General features: G+C 45.5%; 1 protein-coding gene across 1 annotated transcript; it reads left to right on the top strand.

The window, feature by feature from the left end:
- The first annotated feature begins 8,090 nt into the window (after positions 1-8,090).
- MRFAP1 (Morf4 family associated protein 1) lies at positions 8,091-10,296 on the top strand. Its single transcript, XM_025887401.2, has 3 exons — positions 8,091-8,180; positions 8,299-8,732; positions 9,268-10,296. The coding sequence occupies exon 2, from the start codon at positions 8,336-8,338 to the stop codon at positions 8,717-8,719; it is 384 nt and encodes a 127-aa protein (XP_025743186.1). The 5' UTR covers positions 8,091-8,180; positions 8,299-8,335; the 3' UTR covers positions 8,720-8,732; positions 9,268-10,296.
- The last annotated feature ends 9,120 nt before the right edge of the window (positions 10,297-19,416 follow it).

Raw genomic sequence — 19,416 nt, 5'->3', positions numbered from 1 at the left:
ATCTCCTCATTGCCATTCCTGTGTGTGCCAGGCTCTGTCTGGGGCACCTGACAGATGTGATCTGGAAGCCTCTGGCATGCTGCGTGGTCTGGGTTCTTGACTCCACTTCTTTTATGGGAACTATGATTTGGATTGCTGAAATCCCTCTGCCAGTGTCGCCCAGGACTAGCTCCCAGGCCCCTGGCTACTGATATCTCCGGCTAGTGGTTCTTCCCAAGATGGGACCAGGTGAAGGCCCCAGCTACACACAGGATGGTTTATCAACTGTAGCCTTCTTAAGGAGCTGCTCATCTTGAAGAAGTTGAAGGGTGGCTGAGTAGAGAGGCTACAGGATGCTCTTCTCTGGAAATTGAGGCACCTGGGTGGCTGCTGATGCTAGTTCCAGGCCCATGAAGGGTGGGGGAGATAATGGCAGTGAGCACTTGTGGGCCTGGCTGAGTCCAAGGGGCCCCTCAGCTGCCCTGGCCAGGAGCAGGGGACAGAAGTGGGCGTGGCCAAGCAGAAGATTCTGTACTCTAGAAAGCCACAAACTCCTGCCTGGGCTGTGGGTGGAGCAGCACCCCAGCTATGGGAAATTTCAGGAGTGTGGGTGGCTCACAGCACATCCCTGACCAGGTCACTTCTAACAGATTACCTCATCTGGACCCTAGCGGTCAGAGATGACCCACTTCACACCCTAGATGCCCTCAGGATCTGTTTGTAATAGAGGTCCTTCCACAGAGTCTGGGGCCAAACAGGTGCCCCAGACCTCAGACTTCTTTAGATCTTTAGATCTACATGTCCTGTGTCAAGGAGCTCCCTGCATCAGATCTGGGGCAGCACCTGTGATTAAATACTGCTGTGAGCTGAATTGTGTTCCCCAAAATTGGTGTGTTCAAGTCCTTACCCCCCAGGACCTCAGAATATGGATGTATTTGGAGATGGGGTGTTTAACAAGATCATTAAGGTAAAATGAGGTCATATGGGTGGGCTTTAATCCAATCCTTATTTTATTTTATCTTATTTTATTTTTAGAGATTTTATTTATTTATTTATTTATTTGAGAGAGTGAGTGATAGAACACAAACGGGGTGAAGGGATGGGGGAGAGGGAGAAGCAGACTCCCCGCAGAGCAGGGAGCCCGATGCGGGACTCGATCCAGGGACCCCAGGATCATGACCTGAGCTGAATGCAGAGGCTTCACCGACTGAGCTACCCAGATTCCCCACAATCCTTATTTTAAAGGGAGATTAGGGTACACAGAGGAACGACCATGTGAGGACATAGAGAGAAGACAGTTGTCCACACTGCCAGGAGAGAGGTCTCAGAAAGACACCAACCCTACCCACATAATGATCTTGGACTTCCAGCCTCCAGAACCATGAAAAACAAATTTCTGTTGTTCAAGTCTCCAGTCTATGTGACTTCATTCTTGGGATCCTGGCCAACTGACACAAACACTGATATTTATGCAGTGAAAACACGATATTCACAGTAAATGGAATAATGTAAGGGCCACAAATGTCCTCACCTCAGTTCAGGTGAGGTTTGCCATCAAAGGAGGTAAGAAGAAATGTTTCCTTTTGAGAGCTTTTTGGGTTTCAGAATTGCGGCTGAGTGGTATGTAGGTGTAGGTAAAAGCATAATCAACTTACAGGAACTGCTAAATCACAAAGTGTATTTGGTAGCCCAGCATCACTGACCACTTCTGTTGCTTCGATTTGAGTTAACAAATCTCTCCAAGTACCACCGAGGAGGGGCAGACACCAGAGGGACCCAGGAGGCTGGTGACAAAGCGGGCAGGGCAGAGGTGGGAGGGTATCGTGAACATCAGACTCCAATGGGCCCCGTGAAAAGGAACCCACTGATTGGCTCAGGAAAACATACTTGACCCCTCTTTGAGGGAAAAGCGTCAGACCACCCTTGTATTTGTTTCCCAGGGCTACCATAACAAAGTACCACAAACCAGGGGGCTTAAAACAACAGAAATGTATTCTCTCACAGTTCTGAAAGCCAGAAGTCTAAAATCCAGTGTCAGCAAGACCAGGCTGGGCCCTGGAAAGTTCAGGGGAAGGATCCTTCCTTGACTTTTTCAGCTCGTGGTAGGTCCAGCAATCCTCAGTGTCCCGTGACTTGTAGATGCATCCCTCCAGTCTCTCCAACGCTGCCATGCTCACAGGGCCATCTTGCCCACGTGTCTCTTCTTCTCTTCTTATAAGGACTGTAATCATATTGGAGGGGCGCCTGGGTGGCTCAGTCACTAAGCGTCTGCCTTCGGCTCAGGTCATGATCCCAGGGTCCTGGGATAGAGCCCCACATCGGGCTTCCTGCTCCGCCGGAGGCCTGCTTCTCTCTCTCCCACTCCCCTGCTTGTGTTCCTGCTCTCACTGTGTCTCTGTCAAATAAATAAATAAAATCTTTTTTAAAAAAATCGTATTGGGGTGGGGGGATGGGTTATCCTGGTGATGGGTATTAAAGAGGGCACGTTCTGCATGGAGCACTGGGTGTTATGCACAAACAATGAATCATGGAACACTACATCAAAAACTAATGATGTAATGTATGGTGATTAACATAACAATAAGAAAAATTTTTTAAAAAGAAAGAAAGAAAAGGGAACCAATGTTCCCAAGTTATCTAATACAGCCAGTAAGAGGCAGGTCAAGTCAGTCGGGGCTGTCTGACTTCCAAATCTGTAAAATTGTCTTTGTTTTGGTATCTTTTCATAATAGAATTTTTGAAACAAAAGAGTTATATTACCAATCTGATCCATCACCAAGCACCAACAATTATCACGACATAAAATACATTAGTTCCCCCTTATCCACAGTTTGGCTTTCCATGGTTTCAGTTACACGTGAGGTCAACTGTGGTCTGGAAACAGATGGCCCTCTGACTCATCAGAAGGTCGTCAGTAGCCTAACACTATGTCACAATGCCTGTATCATTCACCACGTTACCTCAACATGTAGGCATTTTATCATCTCACATCATCACATGAATAAGGATGAGTACAGTACAATATTTTGAGACTGACCTCTCTTTTATTAAAGCATATTGTTATAACTGTTCCATTTAAAAAAAATCATATTGGATTGTGATTAATCCACCCTACCCCAGCTCGACCTCAATGGATTACTTCTACAAAGACCCTGTTTCCAGATAAGGTCCTATTCACAGGCACTGGCAATCAGGACTTCAGTGTATGTTTGTGGGAAACACAATTCAACTCAGCACAACCCTAGATAATACAGTTTGTGTCTCTGTGTGGTGGATATGTGCAGAGAGATTTCCAGGCACCAAAAGGTTTTAGGAGATCCCAGCAAAAATTTCTCAAAAATACCCAAGATCTTTGTTTTCAGGAGCAGATGGGACTATCAGATTATGGCCATTGTTCTTAAACAAGTTGTGGCATTGTTCATTGTTCATGATAGCTATAAATTGTCGGTAACCCAAAGATCCATCATCCCCAGCAGTATGGATAAATAGAGAATGCAGTACGTCTCAAAGTGTGGCCCCAGGACCAGTAATACCAGCATTACTTGGGAAGCTGTTAGAAATATGAATTATCAGGGATGCCTGGGTGGCTCAGTCGGTTAAGCGTCTGCCTTCGGCTCAGGTCATGATCCCAGGGTCCTGGATTCAAGTCTCGCATTGGGCTCCCTGCACAGCGGGAAGCCTGCTTCTCCCTCTGCCTGCCACTCCCCCTGCTTGTGCTTGCTCTCTCTCTCTAACAAATAAAATCTAAAAAAAAAAAAAAAAAAGGAAAGAAATATGAATTATCAGGGCACCTGGGTGGCTCAGTCAGGCACCTGACTCTTGATCTCAGCTCAGTCTTGATCTCAGGGTTGTGAGTTCAAGCTCTGCATTAGGCTCCACACTGGGCATGCAGCCTACTTTTAAATTTTTTTTAATAAAGGAAAAAAAGAGGGACACCTGGGTGGCTCAGTCGGTTGAACGTCTGCCTTCGGCTCAGGTCATGATCCCAGGGTCCTGGGATCAAGCCCCGCATTGGGCTCCCTGCTCAGCGGGGGGCCTGCTTCTCCCTCTCCCACTCCCCCTGCTTGTGTTCCCTCTCTCGCTGTGTCTCTCTCTGTCAAATAAATAAATAAAATCTTTTAAAAATTTTAAAAAAGGAAATGTGAAGGGAGCACCCTGAACGACATTGACCCCCCATGAAGTTCAATAAAGAAAAATTTTAAGCAAAAGAGGAGGCATTTGGAACAATATCTGGATCTATTCTAGAATATGAAATGCCCACAACATCACAAATAGTTTTATTTCACATTTATTACTGCAAATAATTTGTCATAGAGAGGAGGGGGTATTAAAATTATCCCCACTGAGCGTCAAATATGCTAGGTACTCCATCAGGAGGGAAAAGAGGGGGCCATAAGCTTCTGCCCCATTAATTTCATTACCCATCCCTGCCAGGTTTCCACTTGGAAAGGGGGTAAGGTGGGACTTGCTGGTCTCCAGGTCCTCACAGTGCAAACAGCCTGGGGTTCCTGGAGTACCTCCTCTCTTAATGCCCCAGGAGGGGTGGAGTTCCAATGTCCTGAAAGTCCTGATGTACTTGTGACTTCTCACCCAAGCTTTAGATGTGATGCAAGGAAAGGCAGGAAAGGCAGGCTGGAGGGAGGCCATCTGCTTCTGGAGTTATGGTGGATAAGAATATCTTTAGAATGCTTTTCTACCACACTCAGAGGGTGCATAGATTACAACAAACTTTCCTTTAAATGCATTGTTGAGCTTGCAAGAATGTAAGAGAAATCCCCAAAGGTGGCCAGGAAGGAAGTGAATACTAAAACCAAATGCATGAGCAAAGATCAAATCCAGAGCTACCAACAGCAGAAATATGAGGGATGGGAGACTAGGTCTTGGAGGGGTTAAACCAACCATGCCTTTGAAAATCTTCCAATCTGTGCAAAGGCACCAGTTTGTACATTCTGGTTATAGGTGGAAACAACTAATAAAAATATAAATACACATTTGAAAAAAGAATTCTGAGAACTTGTAATTATGGGATTGCTCTCTACCAGATCCGGAGGTGTGTGCCCAACAGAAACAACCACAAATCCCTGCTGGAGTAGCTTTCTCAAACAAACCTATTAGGATTCCCCCAAATTAAGTTCAGTCAAATATTATACACACATACTTACACACACACAGAAACAAAACACCATAATGAGTCACAGAAACAAAAAGTAACTGATACTGGAATTATCAGATATAAAATATAAAATGACTTTTTATGAAATTTTTAAAGAAATGAAAGGTGACTGAAGGGAAAAAAATGTAAATAAACAAAAGACTATCAAAATTAGCCAGGCAATGCTAAGAATATCCCTGGACTCTATCCACTACATGCCAATAGCAGCCCTTCCGCTGCAAGCTGTGACAGTCAAAAATGCCTCCAGACATTGACAAATATACATACCCTGAGGGACAAATCACTTGCAGCTGAGAACATCCTGTTCTAGAGCAAGGTACAAGATCAGATACTACAGAAAACATAACTGAGCAAGCAGCAAAATCACAATAAAACTTTGAAATAATATGGGATTTTGTCAAATCTAAAAAGCCATCAATTTTTAAGATTTACCCTTCTTTTAGGTAATACTAAAATGTGAATACACTACAATTAAAGTGTGAATCAATTTTTTTTTAAATCACAACAAATGAAAGATGCCGCACAACTTCAGAGAAATTTAAATGTGAAAACAAGGGACACCTGAGTGACTCAGTCAGTTAAGCATCTACCTTCGGCTCAGGTCATGACCCCAGGGTCCTGGGATCAGGTTCCTTGCTCAGCAAGAGACCCTGCTTCTCCTTCTGCCTGCACTCCCCGTTTGTGTGTGCTCGCTCTCTCTCTCTGACAAATAAGTAAAATATTTTTAAATTTAAAAATAAATAAATGTGAAACCAAGTTGCAATGAGAATCTGTTAAAGTATTAGTTTAATAAAACAAAAGAAAAAGAGAAAATTGGCCAGCAGACTTGGGGATAAAAAGGAAAACCTTCCTGAAACTTCAATTGGTAAGAATTGTATCATGATTCTAACCTCTGTGCACTGAATAAAATATCTGCATGCGTATGTTATATGTGTTTGAAAAAGTGACAGAATTACAAGAAGTTAGCAAATCCATCAACATAATGAGATAATTGCTAGGTCAAGCAGACAACACATTAACAAGGTTATAGAGAATATTTAAAGTGCTATTAACTTCTCTTTTCATTCATTTAGCAAATGGTCAAAGATCTCAAGGAGGTGAGAGCAGAAATTCATGTTGATATCTGAAAAAAGATCTTTGTTAACGTTGAAATAAAACTGCCAGTTATTTTACCAGCAAAAGATGGGTTTATTCGGGAACAGCAGAGAATTGCAACCCAGGACAAGCAACTGGTGGCAAGACCATAGGTGAGGACGCACTGCAAAGAGGAACACTCTTTTACAGAGGAAAGTGGGAGTTAGCAGGGCTGTTGAAAACCGAAAGTCCACTGGAGTAAACCAGGAGTTTGAAGTGTAGTGGCTTCTTATTGGCTGGACTGTTGCTAGGGGAGAAGTAAGCCCTTCCTCCTCCTGCTAAGGATAGTAAAGCAGTAGCTGAAGTAGTATCCACCTGCAAGCTTCCCTGTGCCTCTTTCTGTTGGATTTGCTCTTGACAAGAAGGCCATGAGAGCTCCCCCTGCAGAATCTCCTGATTCGGTTTTAGTGAGGTTTCCCCTTATTCATTTTCACGGTGCCCAATAATGCTCCACGGTCAGCATTACCAGTTCATTTTCCCATTCACCTATTAAAGAACAGCTTAAATCCTCCCAGGTTTGGACAAGTATGAATAGAGCTGCTATAAACATGGTGTGTGCAAGTTTTTGTGTGGATGTCCGCTTTCAAGTCATTTGGAGAACTACCAAGGAGCACAATTGGTAGACCATATAGGAAGAGTATGCTTAGTTTTGTAAAAAAAAAAACAACAACAACAACAAACTGCCAAACAGTCTTTCGAGGTGACTGTGTATCATTTTGCATTTGCACTAGGAAGGAATGAGAGTTCCCGTTGCCTCACATCCTCACTAGCATTTGGTGGTATCGGTTTTCTGGATTTGGGGCTTTTTAACAAGGGTGTAGTGGTATCTCATTGTTGAGTCTTTCACGCATACAAAACACTTATGAGCTAGCTGCCTCTGATATACCGAGGAAGCCCAAAAGTTGGATTTTTAATAGAGCAACCAAAATATAAAGATCCTGAGAAAAGTCTAAAGTGTAAGGACCTTACAGGTGTATATGTTTGGTATTTACAAAGCATTTTCATGACTATTTCATTCTTAACTCTGCCATATTCAGAACTAGGATTTGTATCCATTTAACGGACAGGAAAACAGAAGCCAAATGCACGACACTTGTGCAAGCTGGATCCCTCACGTTTTTACTGGTTTTGTGACTGGGTGAACAGGCTAGGAAACTAACTTCTTTTCTTAAAATTCCGTCTAGTAAATGTTAAAGCAAGTTTACTGTGTGCCAAGCTCTGCTCAGGGCTTCAGGGACACAGAGCTAAATAAGACTCACGGAGAACCCTCAACCAGGTAAAAGGTGTGAAAGCTAGCCAGAAAAACCCTCTTCACATCCACTGAGCTTTGGGTCTGGTGGGTCCTCGAGATGAAGGTACCGGACAAGGCCTGGGACCCTGGAGTGTGGGGGGCTCCGACTGGCGGAAAGACACCCCGAAATTTCCGACTGTAATTCAAAGAAGGAAAACTACCCTTTCAGACAGCTGAGAGGGGTCTGGCGGCGCTACTAAAGCGGAAGGGGCTATTGGGAGTTAATCTGGGGATGCCACAGCCTTTCTATCTTCTTCATTGTAGGAAGATCGTGTTTATAACTTAAAAATATGTAACTTTCAGTGCTCCAGAAACCCTCCAACAGGAGGGTGCACCCAGAAGGGCTCACCCCAAAACGACGGCGGCGGAGGGGCGAGCCACCGAGGGTAGCCGAAATGAGGGAAACGGGCGCGCACCCGTGCGCGCTCGCGGCCACAGGAGAGTGGTTGCTCCGCCCCCCGCCCCGTTGACGAGCGCGCGCCCGCGCCTCGGTCTACGAGCGGCGTGACCGTAAAGAGGCACGGCCGTGTCGTGAAAGGGGCCGCAACGCGCAGGGCGCTGGTTGACGGCTGGGACTCCATTTTGTTCGCGGCTTCTCTGCTCGTAAGTCGCTTGTTTCCGTGGCTTCTGCGAGGCGAAAAGTTTAAAAAGGGTAAAAGTTTTAAAGAATATTCTGGAACTCTGTTGGTAAGCCTAGCGAGTTTCCATTTTTTCTCCGCAGCAGACGTCGATACCGCGGTTCCGGTGAGGCGGGGAGGATGCGGCCCTTGGACATCGTCGAGCTGGCGGAGCCGGAGGAGGTGGAAGTGCTGGAGCCCGAGGAGGATTTCGAGCAGTTCCTGCTCCCAGTCATCAACGAGATGCGGGAGGACATCGCGGCCCTCACCCGGGAGCACGGGAGAGCCTACATGCGGAACAGGAGCAAGCTGTGGGAGATGGACAATATGCTCATCCAAATAAAAACGCAGGTGGAGGCGTCGGAGGAGAGCGCCCTGAACCATCTGCAGAACCCCAACGATGGAGTGGAGGGCAGAGCGGCCAAGAGGTGCGAGAAGGCCGAGGAGAAGGCCAAGGAGATCGCGAAGATGGCAGAGATGCTGGTGGAGCTGGTGCGGCGGATAGAGAGAAGCGAGTCGTCCTGAAGGAGCGCGGGCGGTAAGGCGGGAGGCCGGCGGGGCCGGGTGCGGGGCCGGGTGCGGGGCCGGGTGCGGGGCCGGGTGCGGGGCCGGGTCGTCGCCAGACCCTCGGTGGACCTCCGACGAAACCCGCGTCAGTAAAGGTCCGCGGGGCTGGAAGCTGCGGGCGGGGGGGCGAGAAGTGAACGTTTGCTCGGTTTGCACCGCGGGGGGAGGAGGTCGCTCGTCCAAATTCTTGACGTTGGTGGTTGGGGAGAAGGTAGGTTGGAGTGTGTCTGGTTGAAACCCAAAATCACGGGTTTGGAACGACAGTCGTGCAGGCCTTTAAGGAAACTGAGTCACACCAGGGGCCACTGAGCAACGGGGAGACAGAGGGGGGATTATCCGAGGGAAGGCCATTGCTGGACGGGTTCAGATTTTACTAGAAGACTGCAATGGGGCAGGGGGCATCCCGAAAAGCTGGCGTCCTGCGTGGTTGAATTTGTGAGGGGTGTTGATTTGTGTTTTCAGGATTTTAATCTCTTAGTGATGACTTTCTCCCACCTGCGCCTTAGGTTGACAGCCAACGGATTCTGGTCAACTGATGGAGATTGGCTGACATCCTTGAGAAGCTGAAACCAGAGAGCCTTTTGTTTTCTCTTTTTTTTTTTTTTTTTTTTCTCTGTCTACACTCTGTCCTCACTTACACTACGTTTCTGCTATGGTCTGTGGTTGACGACCTCAAGATAAGTTCTGTTAAATGTTTTTTGTTTGGGGAAGTAACTTTTATTTGGAAGATGCTCTCACACGAGAATTAGGGCCTAGATTGTAAGCTCTTGCAGCAGTCACATTTGTTCCTGGGCTTTGGTTATTTCTAAATTTTGAGGTGCTTTGTGCTTTCTTGTGTGACTTGATAGCTCCCTGGAACTTTGAGTCTGTGTCACGTGAGACTCAAGAGCTGGGGTTTTCCAGCTCTGGAGGTGCTGAAGGAGCGGCGTTACTTCTAGAAGATTACTTCATGCAGCAACTGCTAAAGAAGCTGAAGAAGAAGGGACCAGACTTCAACTGGAAATGTGAATGGAGCTGATCTGGCTAGAACTGATGAATCAGAAGGCAGCGTGGAGGATGGTAGTGTCTGTGTTTCGGGACTCTGATTTCTGTGTGAGACCAAAGGAGAAGAGATGTATTTTGTTCAAAATTTAAATTTTATGTGGCACGCTATCTGATGTAACCTGTCTGGTCAGTTTGTTTGGACAACGCAACTCAGCTTTATTTGATGTGGAACCTAGAATAGGAGACAAGATCTCGGTTTTGTACAAGTTGATGTAACACTCTGATGCATTTCAGGGGATTCCGGGCATAAAATGGAAAAGAGATTTGCAAAGGCTCTTGAGGGGCTGGGAAAGGAAAGGAGGACTGTCTGCATTGGACCCTAAACTGGACAGGGACTAGGTATTTTTGAAGTTCATAAGTCGTCCTGCTATAAGTTCATTTGAGTAGCAGACCTGACAAGTATTTGAGGTCAAAACCCTACCATGTGTAATAAAAAGGAAAAAAAAAATGACCATGTTAATAAAAGTGTTCATTTGCTTGAAAAGACGAAAGACCTAAAGAGTTATTGACTAAAATTTTACTTCTCTCAAAATGAAATCAAAGTCGTTGCCAAATGGAAGATGAATTTCTTATGGTTTTTGAGGCTCTCGGGAAGCCTCGTCATGGGGAACGTTTATCTCTGCATGCTACTATAGGAACTGGTCAAGGAAAGGACAGACTTGGTTCTTAGTGTAGGAAGGGACCTCCTAAAATCCTGTGGTTTGGGCCATTGCCTTCAGAGAACCAAGCCAGAGTACTTTCAGTCACCTAACCTAAAAAAACTGGACGATTACTTTAGTCCTCACATTAGGAATATTACGATGTCATAATTACAACGGTGTGGTGGACTACACCACTCCCCAGCACCTTGAGAAATGAAGCGCTTACTCCCCAGCTGCTGAAAGTATTGCGGACAGACAGCCCTCAGCTGGTCAGCCCTCTTGAGAAGACCCTTTGCTTAAGAGGGCTGCCTTTGCCAAGTTCATGGCCCCTTTCCTGGGTGGCCCATATCCAGTAACTGGCTAGGAGACTAAGAGCTCTTTCCCTCTCACTGCAAGTTGGGACAACTTTGAAGGGCATCTCTGTGAGCTCCTTGTGGGGTCTCCTGAGGCTCTTGCTAGGTCTGCCTAGGCTTAGGGACCTCCCCTTCCACAGGACCTAATCCCTAATAAACTTAACCTGTACTGTAATTTTCATCTTAAAGTCAGCTGGCAGGGAAGCCCAATTGTTAAGTGTAAAACAATAGGAAACCATGTGTGTCGAAAGCTGCATATCCTGTCTCCGGGAGAGTTAAGCATTTCAGAGCAAATAACTGGTGAAGGCTTTGAAAGATGAGTACAGCTTCTGAGAACAAGAAGAGGTTAAGGGACATCCAGGCACAAGGACCAATGTGAGGAAATGCCAGAAATTCCAAATTTTCTCTATGGGTCTTAATGGTAAGAAGTGGGTAGGATGAAATCATGAACCAGGAACAGCCACCAAAAAAGTTAAATTTGGTAATTTGCTAAAACTAGGAAGTTAACATTGGGATAATACTACTAACTGGACTACAGACTATTCTGCTTTCACCATTTTCCTAGTAATGCCTGTTTTACTGCTTCAGCATACCACATTGCATTTGGTTTGTTGACTTTTAAACGAACACGAATGCACAAAATTCAGAAGATAAAAAGTGACCCGTTCCTGCCCCCCCGTCTTCCCAGTTGCCCTCTAGGAAAACAACCATTTAGCAGTATCGTGTACCCTTCCAAATATGCATATTTGAGTGCATATATATATATAACTCTCCCCAACCTTGGGGATTTTTTGGGTTTCTTTTTGGTTTTTTGTTTTAAGATTTTATTTATTCGACAGACACAGCGAGAGAGGGAACATAAGCAAGGGGAGTGGGAGAGGGAGAAGCAGGCTTCCCGCTGAGCAGGGAGCCCGATGTGGGGCTCGATCCCAGGACCCTGGGACCATGACCTGAGCCGAAAGCAGTCGCTTAACGCATGAGCCACCCAGGCGCCCCTCTTTTTGTTTTTACATAGATGGTAGCACACTGTATAACCTGTGAGTGTCCTTTGTGTGTTTTTTTCCACCTGAAACTGGTTAAAAATCTTACCTATCTAAACATCTGGATCTGCATTCTTTTTTCCAGTGGCTACATGTTTATTGTCCTATAAATTGTGAAGTAGTCAGATGATCCTTAGAGGTTTGAGAACTTTGATCCTAAATTACATTCAGTAACTCCTTACTTGGTTCCTCCTTCTTGTAAGAAACCACCAACTCCAACGTCCCCAGCTCCTGAAGTCTGTCCTGGATTGCCAGCAATTGAAGCAATCAAATCTCTTGCATTTTCTAAGCAAAGACTGTTCTAAGGATCCATTCTGAGAGGCAGTCTTATGGGATATAATCACAGCAAGTATGACCAGGGTTGCCAGAATTTTTTATTATATATATGTCCTTTATAAGCCCCAGGCTCTCTGTGCCTTTCCTGGCTGTCCTTCAGAGTTCCAGTCATGGACAGCTATGCAGAAAGGCCTGCTGGGGTTCTTGGCCAGGTTCTCTCCATTGCACAGCCTCCCTGAAGGTGGAACCTATCTGCTCAGGTGCTTCAGGTGTGACAAGTGTCCTTTTATATCAAATGCTATTACAGAAAGAAGCATGGGGGCTGTGGGAGCATGAAGCTCTGCAAAGGCATCTGAGAAGAGATAGGCAAAGTATTATGTAACAGAAGTTCTGATAAGAAATGGAGGCAAAGTATGCAAAATGTTCACCATCTGTAAGAATCAGGCTGGGAAGACCACAAAGTAGCCCTACAGAGGCTTCTGCATCTAGATGTTTCATCAGCTGACATGACCCCAGGGAAGAAAGCAAATTTAATTCTAGTGGACATGATAGGACTGACAATAGTCGAGGATACAATCAACACTTGGGGGCAAGGATTAACAAAAATGACTCCAGGGGCACCTGGCTGGCTCAGTCAGTAGAGACTACAACTCTTGATCTTGGGATCACGAGTTCAAGCCCCACATTGGGTATAGAGCTTACGTAAAAAATGAAGTGGAAAGTTATTTAAAAAAAAAGAGAGACTCCAAGTAAAGGGAGGACACTCCAAAGGGTTCTTAACCTTGCTGAAGGTAAAACCTTAGAGTCCTGGCCGCCATGGAACAGAGAGACTGGGAAACAGGAAATCTGGCTCCCAGCCATCCTGCTACTGCTCTGTGTGATCTTGGGCAGATACTGGCTTGTCCGAGGTTATGTCCAGCACAGGCATTTTGTGTGAGTTCTACAACTAAAGCCCACCTGGCACAAAACGCTGTAGAGGCCATCAGTGCATAGAGCACTTCCTAGCCCCCTCATGGGTGAGTGGGTGTGGGGGGGGGAGAGAGGGAGAATGAGAGAGATGAATTCTTGCCAGTGACTTGTGAGGGGAAGTAGCACATGTCGCACCCAAGCTGGAACCTCCAGCAGGAAACCCTCCAGAGCTCTCTTCTCCGTGGCACAGGAACCAGCAACATTCAAGGTGGTGGTTGATCATCAGCCTATGTTCCTTTGATAAATGTAGTTTCCCTGCCAACCTATGATGAACACGTAGCACAAACAAGGAAGACCTTAGTTGTTTTAGGTATAAAACATAACAATCCCCTGAGATTTGGGGATTGTTATGATGACGTGAGCCACACTTAGGTGACTAATGATGATAGTTTCACCCTTTCTTCCTCTCCTTGCGTTCGATGAAAGGGTCGTCCTTCCTTCTCTCTAGGCCTAGAGCCTCATTTGTCCTCACATCCTTCCCACTTGCTCAGGGTATTTGTCTCCAAACAACAATCTCCTTTCTCACTCATTCATTTGTAGCTGTTCGCTTTTGCCCTCAAACAACTCCAAGATGAAAGAACCCAAATTCAAGTCCCTGGTCCTAGAAACTTCCAGGCAGCAGATAAACATGGAGTGGGTTAAGTTTCCACCATCTTCCAAAAACAAACGGGGATTTGTTACCTGGTTAACACTGTGGCCAGATGAATATATCCATCCAGGGCTTGCTTCAGTGCTGCCCAGAATAGGTGAGGGCTTCCACTAGTCAGTTCTCTTTTCCTCTTTCCTGATCCCCATAATGCTCTGTAGCTCCTTTTTCCTTTTACATCCCCATTCCTCCTCCCTTCAAACTCCTTGATTCACAAAAGCCTCCATTCCATTATCCCCAAACTCACCCATATTATTCTCTGCCTCTTCAAAGAACGTTTCTTAACGACCTGTGACAACCGCAACTAGACTCCCCAAAGCCCTGGGCTTTCCTGCAGCCTGGTTGGTGATGATCTCTAGCAGGATGCAACTGGTCAAGGGCTGCATTTTTGAGTGGGGGAAAGCTGGGAGGGGAAAAAGGAAACGAGTAAAAGGTCAGGGTTTTGACGAGGAATTTGTCACAGTGATGGATGGTATACACTGAAGGGATGGGTGGGGAGATGAAAAGTAGGAGAACTATAGGAGTCAGTAGCTGTTAAAGTGAATTGAAGGGTCGGTGAGGTTAGAAAAGGTGCAGGTGACTGTAGAGCAAATGTCACCTAGGAGGACGGGGACGTGGTCAGAAAGGACGAGGGCTGAGCAGGTACTGAGCAGGTTTGGGGCAGTAACAAGTCCCAAGCCACCCTTGGGAGTAAGTGGCCAAGGGACGTTGAGGAGCTCCTCAGATGTGAGGAGGGGGTCTGGGAGCCCATATGTGGGATGGCCATGGAACTCATCCAAGATGATGGTGGGACATGGGGTGGAAAGGAAGGCCAAGAGCTGGGTGCCAAAGTGTACAATGAATGAGGGGGATCCAATGCGGGAGGGGGGTCGGAGAATGATAGCAGTAGGGAGGGAGAGAGGGTGGTCAGAGGAGCAGCACACACTCTAAAGGAATGCCACCTTAGACAAGAGGCAGGACGAGCAGTGGTGTAGTGATGGTCAGGGGAAAGGCTGGTACCAACTCCTGACTGAGGTACGAGGAACATGGGGAAAGCAGCAGCTTTCCCTGCATGGACCTGAGGACCACGCGGGAACAGTCCACCAAGGGGCAAGGTTGGGGTGGAGGGCAGGGAGCCAGGCAACTCTTTACCAGTTCCTACAGGACCAGGAGAGGGCTTGCGGGTGGAGAGCATTATGGGAAACGTGTCCTAAGAATAGTGCCCCAGGCCGATTTCTACTTGGTTCATCAGCAGGACAGACGGGGTGATGAGCATGGTAAATTTAGTCCTGAATGTAGTCTGAGGGCAGATGGGCATGGCCTTGGCATGACCACTACGGCAGAGCCAAAGAAGAAGAAGCCATCTTAGAGATGAGACGAGCCTGAGGTCTTTCTCAAGCATGTTGTTGAAAGGTCCTTCCCCAGATAGCGGGTGCCACCCAAGCAGCAAAGACCAGATCCCGACTGTAACCTTCCAATCAAAGCCACTCGTTCCCCATGGGCACCAGTGAGTTGAGAGAGCAGGGGAAGGACAGAGCACAGAGACCAGTTAACAAAAAAACTCGTCTTGACAAGATTTGTGGCTGTAATTACATGCACGTTGGAACCGACTGGAAGTAAACAGAAAACATCCTAGGGTTTTGAAGAAATTATACTGGCAAAGACATTCCAAGCAGGGTGTGCTAAATCCTGTGGTTGATGAACCTCTGGAGGAACAGATGAGCCCCGCACCTGCAGTAACAGGAAACGGGCTTCCTTCCGGAGGTGCGCTGCCCCCAGAAGGGCGCCCTTAAAGTCCACACACTTTCATGTGTGGCCTGGCAGGATAATAGACAAGGAAGAGCCTCCCTGGGTAGCTCTTCCCGAAGACCACGACCAGGAGGCGCTCAATGGGCTCAGCTGGGTGCCCTGCGCTCCTGCTTGTGGCCTCTGACGGCTCCTGACCCCCAAGCTCAGGAAACTTCTAGTACAAGCTTCTGCCTAGCTGTCAATCTCAGCTTTTAGAAACAAACTAACAGACTGCTGGAACAGAGAAAGACACATTAGTGGAAGACACCTGCTCAGATGAATCAGAAAGTACCAGAAGTGCCAGAAGTGCCCGAGGGTTACCTCGGCTTCGTTATAATGTTAAAATCCCCATCTGAATAGTCATTCCAAACCCTACTAGGGAGTCAGGGCTCTGGAGATTATTCCTCATGATCTTCTTATTTGTACAAAGACGACCTTGTGAGGAAACTCCCCCAGCGTAGTCTCTGTCTGCAACTCAGCAGGGAGTGGAACCATGCCGAGAGAAGGAGCAAAAAAATTGTGGACATGTTTCTTTTCTTTTTTTAAGATTTTATTTATTTATTTAAGAGAGAGAGGGGGTGATTGAGAGCATAAACAGGCAGAGGGGCAGAGGGAGAAGCAGGCTCCCCACGGAGCGAGCCTGATGCAGGACCTGATCCCAGGACTCTGGGATCATGACCCGAGCCGAAGGCAGATGCTTAACCGACTGAGCCACCCAGGTGCCCTGTGGCATGTCTCTTAAATGATCGCAACTATTACCATTATACTCCAGTAATGGTTTTTTAAACATCATAGATTTGAAAGAATCTAAAGATAAATCATCAGTATTAGTAGTAGAGTTTAGCAAGCTTTCTAGAAACAAAATCAATACATGAAAGTCAGTAGTATTTCTATTCACCAGGAAGAGAAAATATATTTTCTAAAAGGTGTCATTTAGTCCATCCATAGATGAATGGATAAAGAAGATGTGGTATATATATTCAATGGAATACTACTCGGCCATAAAAATAGAATGAAATCTTGCCATTTGCAACAACATGGGTGGACCTAGAGGGTATAATGTTAAGCGATGTAAGTCAGTCAGAGAAAGACAAATAGCATGTGATTTCTCTCACATGTAGGAGAAACAAAACACACAAAGGAAAAAGGAGATAAACAAAAAAACAGCCTCTTAACTATAGACAACAAACTGGTGGTTGCCAGAGAGGAAGTGGGTGGCAGGATGGGTGAATTACATGAAGGGGATTGAGAGCACACTTACCATGGTGAGCACTGAGAAGTGTACAGAATTGTTGAATCACTATATTGTACACCTGAAACTAATATAACACTGTATGTTATTTACACTGGAATTAAAAAAAAAATAAAAATTAAACCTAAGTACCTCTCAAAAAAAATAATACAATAAAAGGTGTCATTTATAATAGGACCAAAACAATTTCTTAATGGTGTATTATTTTCTTAGGGATACTGTAATTGCCACAAACTGAGTGGCTTAAAGCAATAGAAATTCATTCTCTCACAGTTCCAGAGGGTAGAAATCAGGAATCAAGGTATCAGTAGGGTCATGCTCCCCCTTAAGTCTCTAGAAGAGAATCTTTCCTTGCCTCTTCCAGCCTCTGCTGATTGTTGGCACTCCTTGGTGTTCCTTGGATCAGTTCAATCCCTGCCCCGTTGTCACATGGCCATCTTCCCTGCGCCTCTCTGTCTTCACATGGTCTTCACATAAGGACACCTATCATTGGAGTTAGGGCCCACCTTAATCAGGTATGGTCTCCTATTAACCAATTACATCTACAAACACCCTATTTTCTTTTTTTTTTTTTAAGATTTTATTTATTTGGGAGAGAGCGAGAGAGTGAGCATGAGCAGGAAGGAGGGGCAAAGGAAGAGGGAGAAGCAGACTCCCCACTCAGCAGGGAGCCTGACTCGGGGCTTGATCCCAGGACCCTGCGATCATGACCTGAGCCGAAGGCAGACACTTAACCGACTGAGCCACCGAGGCGCCCCATAAAGACCCTATTTTCAATGAGATCACATTCTGAGGGGCAAGAGTGCACATGAATTTGAAGGAGGAGACACAAATTCAACCCAGTACAAATGGTAACTGGGACAATTTCAACAAAACATATGGAAAATCTTTCTGCATAAAATTATAAAATTATGTTGAAATACATTACAGAACAACTAAATAGACTGGCAAAATTGGCCCTCTAATTCTTTTCCAATTTGGCCCAATGAGTCCAATCCCAAAGAAATCTCATCAGGTGGGTCTGATTGCTTTGGTCATACTTAAAAAAGTAATTGAAAGTCAGAACAGGGAGAAAAGCCAGGACATTCCTGAAGAAGGAGAAGCAGGTGGGGGGGACTTGTCATACTTAACCAGATATCAATACTTACTATAAAGCTAATTCAGTAATCAAGTCAATGTAATAAAAGCCCAGAGATGGAGACTAATGGAACAGAATACAGACACGAGCAAATATAGAGACTTGACACCTGACAGATGTTACATTGCAGACCAGAGGGAATGGATAAAATATTCAGTAAGCAGGGCTGGGATAACTAAGTACACACATAGGGAAAACTGCAATTAGATCCCTGCCTCAAACTTCATTTCTAGATGGATTACCCACAAGTATGAAAAAACAAACACTGAGTCTTTTAGAAGAGAATATAAAGGAACATTTTTATGACCTCAGGGTAGCCAAGGATTTCTTAAAATAAAACGGGGGCGGGGGGAAGCATAACAGGAAACCTTTGTCTTCATCAAAACTAAAATATTAACTTGTACAAGAACGTTTGGAGCAGCATTACTCATAATAGCTAAAGGGTAGAGACAACCCAAATGGCCATCAGTGGATGAATAGATAAACAAATTGTGATATATTCATGAAATAGTATTCAGCCATAACAAGGAATGAGGTACTGATACATGCTACAACTTGGATGAAGGCCTGAATATATTACACAAAGTGAAAAAAGCCATACACAAAAGGCCACATCTTGTATGATTCCTTTTTTTTTTTAATTTTTTTAAAGTTAATTTTTTTTAGTAATCTCTATATCCAATGTGAGGGTCAAACTCACAACCCTGAGATCAAGAGTTACACGCTTTACTCGGGCGCCTGGGTGGCTCAGTCGGTTAAGCATCTGACTCTTGATTTCGGCTCAGGTTGTGATCTCGGGGTCATGAGATGGAGCCCCATAGCGGGCTCTGCGCTTGGTGCAGAGTCTGCCTGGGATTCTCTCTCCCTCTGCCCCTTTCCCCACTCGTGTGTGCCTGAGCATGCACTTGCGCACAAGCTCTCTCTAAAATAAAATTTAAAAAAAAATAGAGTCACATGCTTTACTCACTGAGCCAGCCAGGTGTCCCTGTATGATTCTTTTTATATGATGTTATAGACTGAATTGTGTTCCCCAAATTCATATGTGGAAGTCCTAACCCCCAACACGACTGTATTTGGAGACAGTGCCTTGGTCTCAGTCTGTTGTAGCTGTTGCAACAAAACACCACAGACTGGGTAGCTTATAAGCAACAGAAACTTATTTCTCACAGTTCATGGATTTGAAATAATCTAAAGATAAATCACCAACATTAGTAGTAGAGTTTAGCAAGGTTTCTAGAGACAAAATTGGCTGGAAGTCCAAGATCAAGGCACCAGCATGGCTGAACTCTGGTGAGGGCTCTCTTCCTGGTTCATAACGGGTGACTTCTTGCTGAGCTCTCACAGGGCACAAGGTGAAGGCAAATGTGTTGGGAAGCTCTCTGGGATCTCTTTTGTAAGAGCATTAATCCCATTCAGAGGGGTCCACCCCCATGACCTAAGCCCTTCCAAAGGCCCACCTCCTAACACCATCACATTGGGCATTAGGATTTCTTTTTTTTATTTTTTAAAGATTTTATTTATTTATTTGA

This window comes from Callorhinus ursinus, unplaced genomic scaffold (genome assembly GCF_003265705.2).
Source record: "Callorhinus ursinus isolate GAN/ISIS: 27379988/994484 unplaced genomic scaffold, GSC_fseal_2.0 scaffold4, whole genome shotgun sequence".
Lineage (NCBI taxonomy): Eukaryota > Metazoa > Chordata > Mammalia > Carnivora > Otariidae > Callorhinus > Callorhinus ursinus.
Note: the sequence above shows the minus strand (reverse complement) of the source record. Positions and strands in the feature narration are given on the sequence as shown.

Bases quoted from the DNA above. Each gene is read 5' to 3' on its own strand.
- MRFAP1 (XM_025887401.2), top strand. From the start codon at position 8,336: ATGCGGCCCTTGGACATCGTCGAGCTGGCGGAGCCGGAGGAGGTGGAA.